Here is a 10675-nt window from a genome sequence, read left to right as displayed (position 1 = left end):
TTCTTTATCATATGCAATTATGTTCCGAATATTTTGGCATATGTCTTAATTAGTCCATGATAGCTATGAAGTATACTGAAACAATTAATGGACACGTGCACCTAGATACCTATTCGGATATTATGTATTTATAATAATATATAATAAATAATTATATATTTTTATCAGCTAGTCTCCCACTTTGCTGAAAAAGGGTCGCTGGTATATGACAGGAATTTGACCTCGTCAAAACTTCCTAGCCAAATAATTTTCTTGTTCAACTATGTTCCTCCTAGAGGTGAACTCATCCGACTGTATAGAACATAGTGGACTACAAATATTTCTTTGACCGAATAAAGTTCCGAGGCAAATCGAGTCGGAACATTGCTTCGATCACCCGAGCCAAACATATTGTACTCTCTTTTTCTTTCTCCTCAATGTTGCATTGAATGCGCGTGTCTTCGGAACGTTGAAATGATTAGACACCCGGCAAACAATCTCGGAAGCCGAAGCATGATAGACGCCGTCAGACGTCGCGGATATTAATTACTAGTAATATTGAGCGTTGCTGCTACCACCCGTCAGCGGAACAATCCCGGGACACCTTGTCTTCATAAACGGCAAGCCCCCCGGGTGCTATTCCCATGAACTCGCACTCCCATTTGCTTTTACCCGGGCCAAAAACCCTCTTCTTCTACCTCTAATCCTTAACTACTCTGCCATGATTCCCCTTCGTCCTCATATCTGGCAAATATTTTTAGACATTTTTTTTATTCCCATGAACACATATATCCTCTCAATTTTATATTTGATTACAATATCCGAGATTCAACTTTGGACATCACTTCTTATAGCTTTCCTATGCAAGAATCTATACAATTAGTAACATTATAGAAGTGTTTAGGGACAAATCAAGCGACTCAGTTTTCATATCTTATCCAACTTTTAGAATTCTAAATTATGTTCAACATTTGGACGTGACAGCACATATTCTAAATCATCAATAAAAGAGAACATGGAGTAACGGGAAACTCTCTAACGCCTTTTCTAAACAGGGTAGGGATGGGTGTGGAGCTCCAATGGATATATGTGGATCTACCTATTAACAATTTAATTAGCTAACTAATCATTTTAATCTAAAAAAATATTTAGTTGATTGAGATGACCTAAAATGGATCCACGTATTGCTCCATACGTATCCCTAAAACATGGTTACATGTCTATTTATTGTTTTTAGATTTTACTATACTAAAGTGTTAAAGTATATATATTAGCTAAGTGTCTGTACATTGTAACAAAAATATAAATATTAGACGTGATAATATCAAGCACAAACTCAAAGTATGAAAATGTAGAACGAATATGCTGAAAACGATGTCGTAATTTGATTTCAGATGGGACTAAAAAAAGAGAAGGAAGTTTTTCACTAATTTTTCTCTTAATTTTTTATTTATTTTTATTAGTAAAATGAGTCAGGTATCTATAGGTTGTAACGAGGCAGTAATGATGTATGACGAGGATGAATGATAAATATAGATAAATTATTCAAATTTTATGAGTTTTATTAGATGAAAGGAGAATATGGAGGAGTGCTGCAAGAGCAACTCGTGTTTTATATATTAGAGATTTTTAAAAATAAGATTATTGTACTATTACACTATTTAATAGCTAGAACTCACCTATAAACAGGGACCCTTGGCACCTTATTAAATTAGTGAACAATCATTCCTTAAAAACAAAAGTAAGCAGCACTTCGGGCCAAGAAAAAAAGAACATAGTAGTGAGCAAACCTCAGGCCACACCGCCATAGCATCCACTAGACCACTACAGTGTCATGCCACTGCTAATCCACCCAAACACCGGGGGCAAAAGCGTAACCTTGGTACCCCACGCCCTCCCCAACAGTAGATCGACTCTTGCGCGCAAAGTGGATCGTCCCTTTACATATCCCCCCCCCCCCTTTCACGTATACCCGGTCTCCTCACTACGTTTCGGACCCACCCATACTCTCTCTCTGCCTCCCGGCCCCAGCTAACGCTCTCCAAGCAGGTGTTGCTAGACGCGGTGCAGGCAGGCGCAGGGCCAACGCCAAAAGGCACGTTATTTGAGAGCAAAAAGGAGAACGGGGAAAACACAAACGAGGAGCCATGTTCACCTGGACCCGCTCTTCCAACACCACGGCGGGCCCACGATATTCCTCCACGAGGCCTTGGAAGACGCGGTGCACGCACCACCCGAGGCCAACGCCAAAAGTCGCGTTATTTAATTTGGGGGAAAGAATAAAAAAAAAGTGGGGAAATTTAACAAGCGAACAAAAGCTCCACTGCCTTGTCTGCAATGGCGTCTGGGGCTTTTCCCACTAGCGGCCACTGCCCCCTCGCTTGCTCTCCTCCTTAGGCTACTACTAGTACCAGTAGACGCCGCCGCTCCCAGCCCTAGCACTCCGGCTCCCGCCGCGATGGGGTCCTCCTCGCCGTCGCCGCCGCCGCCGCCGCCGATGATCGGGCGGGCCGGCAACCTCACCGTCTTCATCACGCCGCCGTCTCCGGCCAGCACGACGCGGGGCTCCTCGCGCCCGCCGCCCGAGTCCCCGGGGTCGGATTTCTCGACCCCGACCCCCCACAGGGCGCCTCCGCCGGCGGCTGCGCCCTCGCCGAAGAAGCCCGCGAGCTCACCCACGGCGTCGGTGGTGTTCACCCCGCCCCCGCCGCCCGTGAAGGTCGCACCGCCGCCGGTGCAGGTGCCTCCGCCGCAGTACGAGAAGGCGTCCGCGGGGGGCAAGCATGACGGATCGGCGTTCGGGTTCTTCTGGGACGCCGTCGCGCGCGTGCAGGAAGGTGGATCAGCCACATTTCGTGGTTTCGGAGGCTTTTTTTTTCTCTTCAGGATTTGGGGGGTTCTGATGCTTGGGGATTTCGCTGTTTGGTCGCAGCTCACGCAAGCCTTGATGAGTACGTGGCGAACTGGTTCGGCTTGGATCAGTCCAAGTACCAGTGGGCGCTCAACGACTACTACGAGGCCACCGGCAAGGTGAATGCTCTTCGATCTCTCCTCTGCAACAGCATCGTGCATTTCCCGTGTAATTTCGGTTGAAATCTCGTTCGATCTGTGTCGTTTCGTTTGCTTTGCCCAAATTGGTACACTGATCTGGATCTGTAACTATGATGAGATAATGTTTTGAGATGATTTCTAGGGGTGAATCGAGCTTTTAGTTTTTGTGTGGATGTGGATGTTGGTTCGTAAGATGCGTATGTTGTGGCTGTTCCTGTAGATAATCTCGTGAGCTCTACATGTTGGTGCTAGGCTTGGAGCTGTCCCTACAACCTTTGTTATCATAAAAGTGCTGATCAGTGTCTTCTCGGTGTGTGATAGATGCTCGGAATGTCGTGTGTGTTAGGTGTTGTTTGGGCCCAAAAAAGGCATTTGTTTTGTGGAGAATATATGCAAAGGGTTTAGATCGTGGTGGTGGTGTCGCCTGTTCAGCAAAGCTCAAGTCAACCTCCATCATGCAATGTCTGTAAAGGTTGAACCAAAGATAAGCCTAAAACTCAAGGAAAGAATATATGCCTAATCAACCTTTTTTTAGCAACTACAAGAATGATGGGTAATTATGTTGGGTGAGAAAACATGCACTAAGATCGTCATATTGTCTAGACTGGCACACTTTTAAGCTTTTGCAAAGTTGTTCCCTGGTTTTAACTTTTAGTGTACCAGCTGTTTTTTTAATTATTGCCTCTTGACGCAGACAAGTGCTCAGTACATGATGAACTCTTAACAATTTTGATTGCCTTGAGAGTGGGTGCCACAGTTTGTCTTTGACACAATGCTATTTGCAATCTTAAGCACCCCTGACACTAACATTATATCTACCCTTTTAGCATTTCTGCTGCTAAACACTGGCCATAACTAAAAATTCGCAATGGATTGATTAGTGAATAAGCAGCGTATTTTTTTTTTTTTTGGGGGGGGGGGGGGATATGCAAACTACAAACGTGTGGAATACAATTTGAAAAAATCGATGACTTTGCAAATTGGAGTTGTATGCAAGAGAATTTGCTCTTTTATTCCCCCGTACGTACCTGATAGATCTATTACATGGGGATGGTAGCTGTGGTTATGTTATTGACTAAACTTCTAACAGACTAGTTGGAAATCATTACAAACTAGGCTCCAACTCGACTCTATTTAATGTGTGTTGGCGGAAGAAGATATCTTGCACGAACAAGTGCGGCGAGGGCTCACTCACAGGAGTGGGTTAAGTTTGGAGAAGAAGTGGAGAGAGAGGAACGCCAAATATATCGATGGTGAAAAGGATCGATCCTTGGCCTGATGGCCAAGGGTATGTATTTATAGTATCAACAGAGAGTGAAATGTACAAGTCTGCCCCTGCAGAGATGGTGATACAAATATCGCTATATCGCATGGGTCTAGAACCGGTCGAATCACACATCATGGGTCTAAGTCGGATGCACTTACTCCTAATCGGAAGATATTCTTGTATTACGACAATACCGTGCTGCAAGTGGCCGGGACGTGGTGCGCAGCCGGTTGCCTATTGTAGCGCCACATTATCAAAATGTCAAGACGGCCTCCACTTGCGCGGGGATGTCAAGATGGTCTCCACTTGCGTTACATTAAATGTAGGTCACTTCCTTGTAGGTGGAGGATAGCTAGTGAGCCTCCTCTGGTTGATCATTCTCCAAGGTCTGATGACTCACCCCTGGAGCTTCAGAAAGTCCGTTCAGGCTCCGGAGGGTAGGGGCTCCGGAAGATCAGGGCCTCGGAGGGTTTCGGAGCCTGGTGATCCGCCAGGCCTTCGGGGACCTATTTGTCCGCAAGCGCAGGCTGGTGGGGCTAGGAGCATCGGGGGTCCTTAATGACGACCCCAATAGTAGCCCTTCGTGAGGACGACCAGCGAAATGGCCGGCCTCGGGGTTTTTTGGGAGTAGGGCCCCTAGCGTTCACTGGCTCTGTCGTCGATGGCTTGTGGCTCTTTGTCTTCGCGCAAATCGTTTGGAAGATCCTGCCAGCTGGTTTGGAATTTGACCGTCCGACGACACCTGTGAAAGGGGTATTAAATACGACCTGCGGTTAGCAGGTGGTGGCGCTTTGTCAGTTGATGGGGGTGCACGTGGCGCCTCGTCGTAGGTGGATCATGGGGAGCGGTTCCCCTCCCCTATGATTGCGACCTCGTGGATGAATGGACGGGACGTGCGTGGGTCTCCCCAAGAGTAAATAACTCCCCCATTATCGTTATAAGGAGGGTCTCGGCCGAGCGACGGTTTTGCTCTGCACCTTGTTCTTATCTTCGTTTGCCTCCGCATCCTCCCGCCTGTTCTACTGCAGCGCTTACAGCATCCAACGTTTCTCACCACCTCTCTGGGGCCCTCATGGCCATTTTCGGCACTGGAAGCGGGGCCGACATGTCGTCAATGGGTGGGGCTGACGAGGCGCATAGGGCGGTTGGTACTCAGGTGGCGTCTATTCCTCCGCCACTGCCCGGGCCGTCGCCAGGAGTGGAGCTCCGTCGTGCCAGCAAGAAGTATCCTCAACAGACCAGCGTGCTGGGGGAATCTGTTATTGACGATGCCGCGCTTGATCGGATGGTCGAGGAGGGGAAGATCCCTTCCAAATCCGTCGTCCGGGCTCTGGGGGGAGAGGAGATCCGGAGCCCCGGGGTCATGAGACCGTGGTGTTCGAGGCCTTCCTCGACGCGGGTCTTGGTTTTTCGGTCGTGCCACTCCTTGACGGGGTGCTTCACTACTTCGTGGAGCTCCTACGGCTCCATGCCAACGCCATCACTCGTTTGTCCATCTTCGAGTGGCTCATGCGAGCGGAGGGGTGCGAAGGAAGAGTAGACCTTTTTGCCGCCATCCATTATGCGAGCTGTCAACTGAAGATGAGGACGGAGGACGGGGTGATGAAGGCCCTTAGCTTTGGCAGTGTCAACTTCCAGATACGGCCGGAGTATCACGACCTGTCTTTGGCGAAAGCCATCAACGGTCTCTGACATTGAGTATGTCCCGACTCGGTGACCGACATCTCGGACGCCTAGCTTGCTGTGCGGTTGATACTCCTCCAACGGGTGGCTCGGAGGATGAGCATGCGTGATCTCGTGGAGGAGTTCACCATGCTGTTCGTCTGACCCCTTCGGGCATACTGGAATTGCGCCTTCGAACAAGGTGGGGAGGAGCCGAATGTGTACTATGGGTCCTCCATTTCTGGTGAGTCCTCATTGTTGTTTTTAGTTTCGAATATGTGGATTAGCAGTTGTGAAATGTACAAGTTTGCCTTTGCAGAGATGGCAATACAAATATTGCTATATCGCATGGGTCTAGAATGGTCGAATCACACAACATGGGTCTAGGTGAAATGCGCTTACTCCTAATCAGAAGATATTATTCTATTACGGCAACACAGTGGTGCAAGTGGTCGGGACGTTGTGTGTAGCCGGTCGCCTATTGCGGCGCCGCATTGTCAAGATGTCAGGACGATCTCCATTTGAACGGGGATGTCAGGATGGTCTCAACTTGCGTTGCATTAAATGTAAGTCACTTGCTTGCAGGTGGAGGACGGCTGGTGGCCCCTCTAGTTGATCTTTCTTCAAGGTTTGATAACTCACCCTCGGGGCTTCATGAAGCCCGTTTAGACTTCGGAGGGCAGGGGCTCCGGAGACTCGGGCTCTGGAAGGCAAGGGCCTTGAAGGGTTCTGGAGCATGGTGATCCGCTAGGCCTTCAAGGACCTGTTTATCCGCAAGCGTGGGTGGGTGGGGCCAGGAGCGTCGGGGGTCCTTAGTGACGACCCCCAACAATGTGTATGTTAACTTTACCTTGTGGATTGTCTTGTTGACCATATTCTACTCACACCATCTTTTGGTTCTATGATTAGCATCTCATTTCATAACCGTTGCATATCATATTTGGACTTGTATGAGAAAGTGATAAGCCTTTATCTGGACAGCCAAGCTTTGTACTGTATGCACTGGTCACTTGCTTTATTAATAGTTTATATATTAGTGTTACATAGCTGCTGATCAGCTGGGCTTGCAATTGCCACCTCAAACCACAACATAGTGGCTGGTGACTGTTGTCACTTGTCAGTAGGTGAATGATAGATTAACAACACTAAGTGGTAGTTAGTCTAGGTCAAAGCCTCATAGGATACACTAGCTTTAATGCCATATTTCACTCCTGATATGTTCAATTGAGTCGTTTTTGTATATTTATAAATTGCACTTTCATGATTTTGAATTGTAGCATACTATTTAGTATTTACATGATTCGACATCTGTTAGGACGATGCGAGTATTAGGGTAATCCAGAGCATAATATATTCTCTGTTTTGACTTATGATGGTGTTTACTAATTGTAAGGGACAATAAACAAAATAATGTTACAATATCAATATAACATTCTTGTATTATGTCAGTAAAGGCTATTATAGAACATTGTAGGATCCTTGAGATGCAACAAATGTAGCATACATCTAAAATCTGTGTTACTATAGAGTATACCATCTGAATTTTGTTGTCAACTTGTTATGCCATGCCATTTGTTTTGTGCTTTACCCTAATTCGTTGATTTAATCTATCATTAGCATCCAGATTAGATATATTTGTATTGTCAAGAAGAGTTTGCTAAGATATGGAGAAAGAGATTTCAAGTATGTGCCATTTCTGTATCACATATCACTTTAGCATTAGCATGGTAGTGAGCTAACAAATTCATATGCCTTCTTGAATTGGTTTAAGTTTTCACCTGGCGTTGAGCTCACAAAGTCAGTTACCCTTCTAACTTTCATGGTACCTAGCTTTATTTCCCCCAGCCTGCTCCATCCAATTTGAATTTGTAACACTGATAAGAAGTAAGCCGGTTTTGGTTCCCTACAGTACAAAATTTGTTTGAGCCCACTATCAGTTTAATGTAACTTGGCTTTGATACTAAAAGCGTTCTTTACCATTACCTGCTATCGTATTCCTCAATCTGCATTAGTGTTCATTATAGATATAGATGCAGCAACGTTTTAGATCCCTGGGCTATCAACCCCTATGGAGTTGAATCTTGGAAGCATTTCTGATCTATTCGATCATTATACTTAATCCTCCGTTCAGACAAATCAGTGAGCATCACCATTTAAACTTTTGTAAATAAAGGTTACATCACCTGATGTCGCTCAAACTTCGTTGCAGGAAGTTGATTGTGTAAAAACTGGCAAGCCGAAGGAGCTTACTGCTAAAGTGCAGAAAGTTTGAAAGGTTAGTTTCTTCACGTGACAGAACCAGCAATAATTTTTTTCCTCTAATTTTGCTGGTCACTTACGTTTTTCTGTCTACGTTTGCAGCAACTTCCTTTTGGGTTGATGTGTAGCTAAGCGTATGGATGCAATTGTTATAATTTGGGGACCTGAAAGGTGGTCGTTCTCTACTCTCTTGAACTGCATGAAGCAGGGGGATATGCATTGCATGCTGGGCGTGTCGAGACCGCAGTCGGATCGTGGAGACAGGAGAGTCTGAAGTCGTTTTCTTTGTGCCTTTCAGGATCTGCTGTAATCCTGAGGTTATGTCAAACACATTCGAGTATTTGCAATGGCTAATAGTATTCTCAGCTGCCTGCCGTTCTTACCAGTGAGTGTGTTGCACTGTGTTTGCTATGGTTAAATAGAAGGGGCAATTGCCACCATACTATTAGTGAAATTCCATTTTGTCAAAATACTATTGAATGTGTCAATGACATGTGGAACTAGGTTATTAGGTCTCAGTTGTCATTGACATAGCTTAATGCTATTTTGGCAAACTAGGGCTTCAGTAGTGATATTTTGGTAATTGCCATCACACTATTAGTAAAATTGCATTTTGTCAAAATACTATTGGTGAAATTGTATTTTGTCAAAATACTATTGAGTGTGTCAATGACATGTGAGACTAGATCTCACTTGTTGACATAGCTTAATGCTATTTTGGCAAACTAGGGTTTCAGGTGTGTTATTTTGGCAATTGTCCCAAAATAAATGTCCTTGACCCAGAACGACATGCTGTGCCGACCCGCTGTATGCATTTCACGCCATAAATTCCTTCCATCACTTATGCCACCTCCAACAGCTTTGGTTTTCAGCTGCGGCTTCACTATGCCGAGCACTGTGCCATCCTTTTGCCTCCTCTCAGTATCCGTATCTCTCCAACAGCGATGCGGATGGAGTTGAATATTAGCAAAATTGCGGATAGAAAAAGAAGACTGTTTTATTGTAGCTATTAAATGACTGAGTTTGAGAAAAGATATAAAGTAATGAAAGGTAGGATAAAGGATAACTACTGAAGATGAAAAAAAATAAAAGATATTATAATAATATTAAAAAAATACTGTAATAATATTATATAGAATAAAATTTTAAAATATCTATTAGAGATGACATAGATCGGAACCTAAGTGAAACCTGAGCATCGGTGCTTCTCACCTGGTCATGATGCATCACAACGCATGGCTTGTCGCCTGCCTGAACTAGCTGTATGCGGGCGAGCGCAGCAGACGAGATTAAGGGTGTTGTCACGGGAGAATGCTAGGAGTTTTGCATGGACCAAAGCGAGAAACCTAGCTGGCCCTCCTCCCATGTGGCTTCTACAATGAACAGTCCTGTTAGCGGCGTACTACATTGTTGATGTTGCTTTCGATTTCTATTCTATATTTATTTATATATAAAATACATGAATTATGACAAAATCGATCAATTTTTATTGTTCACCCGAGTTGATTAAACAATCATCCTGCAAAGTTATATCATATTTTTTTCTTTCAAAGATACATTTAATATCCTATTATTTACTTTTCATACTTAAATGTCTAATATTTTTTATAATTAGATATTTAATATTTAACTTCTATATATTTTAAATATATATTCAATATATGTTGCGGCACGCGCATGGAGCAAAGGTTTGATGGCCATGTGGGGCGTGATGGGAACATCGGGATAGGTCAGTGCCTCGGATGTTGAGGCATCAATTATTTTTTTGTCACCTGCTGAGTGAGTGATTAATAACACTCTGGCACACTGTTAATGACGTAGATAGACTCACATGTGAGTAAGAGGGGAATTATCGGTCGTAAGGGTGGTAAAAAATTTTTAATTGCCCCGGATGTTGAGGGACGTGACTCGTGGACGTCACTATGTCGAGTACTCAAGTGTGGCTGTTCTGAAATTTGGATATAGCCGGGAAAAAAATATGGATCAGTTTTACGCTAGCTTGAACTCGATCGTCGACATATATATAATCCTACCTATGTACGATCATCTAACAAGAAGTGCTCTTGATCCACTGCAACCATGTACATATACTGAAGTGGGTCGCATGTGACATGTCGTGGTGTGCCGCGCCGGGCTGCGTGATTGAGAATCGGTTCCGATCGTGTATACTCTGCTGGTGCAGCTCTATGTGATCCCCACATTTTAGGAGCTGAATTCCTTGTCCATTTTAGGAGCCAAATTCAGCGTTTTAATATAATTTGCTCTTCTCAACCGGGAATCAAAATGAATGAATCTGTACATGAATGACTCTGATCTAGCCACCGCGATCGAACCCATCTTTCTGCATTTTTATTTTACATACTACACCATCCATCAGTAGCACAACCTTATTCCTCTCTGGTACTGCATGAGCATATTAGCAACACCGTGCGCTCAGATTCTTAGGAGTCAGGAACC

General features: G+C 44.7%; 1 protein-coding gene across 1 annotated transcript; it reads left to right on the top strand.

Moving 5' to 3' along the window:
- The first annotated feature begins 2254 nt into the window (after positions 1-2254).
- LOC133918900 (leucine-rich repeat extensin-like protein 3) lies at positions 2255-8840 on the top strand. Its single transcript, XM_062363019.1, has 4 exons — positions 2255-2816; positions 2912-3009; positions 8169-8232; positions 8320-8840. Exons 1-3 carry the CDS (start codon positions 2438-2440, stop codon positions 8229-8231), a joined length of 540 nt encoding a protein of 179 aa, XP_062219003.1. The 5' UTR covers positions 2255-2437; the 3' UTR covers position 8232; positions 8320-8840.
- The last annotated feature ends 1835 nt before the right edge of the window (positions 8841-10675 follow it).

This window comes from Phragmites australis, chromosome 5, assembly GCF_958298935.1.
Source record: "Phragmites australis chromosome 5, lpPhrAust1.1, whole genome shotgun sequence".
Classification (NCBI taxonomy): domain Eukaryota; kingdom Viridiplantae; phylum Streptophyta; class Magnoliopsida; order Poales; family Poaceae; genus Phragmites; species Phragmites australis.
Note: the sequence above shows the minus strand (reverse complement) of the source record. Positions and strands in the feature narration are given on the sequence as shown.

Coding starts and splice junctions, on each gene's coding strand:
- LOC133918900 (XM_062363019.1), top strand. CDS start 2,438: ATGGGGTCCTCCTCGCCGTCGCCGCCGCCGCCGCCGCCGATGATCGGG. Junction 2,817..2,911: donor CGTCGCGCGCGTGCAGGAAG/GTGGATCAGCCA, acceptor GTTTGGTCGCAG/CTCACGCAAGCCTTGATGAG. Junction 3,010..8,168: donor ACTACGAGGCCACCGGCAAG/GTGAATGCTCTT, acceptor ACTTCGTTGCAG/GAAGTTGATTGTGTAAAAAC.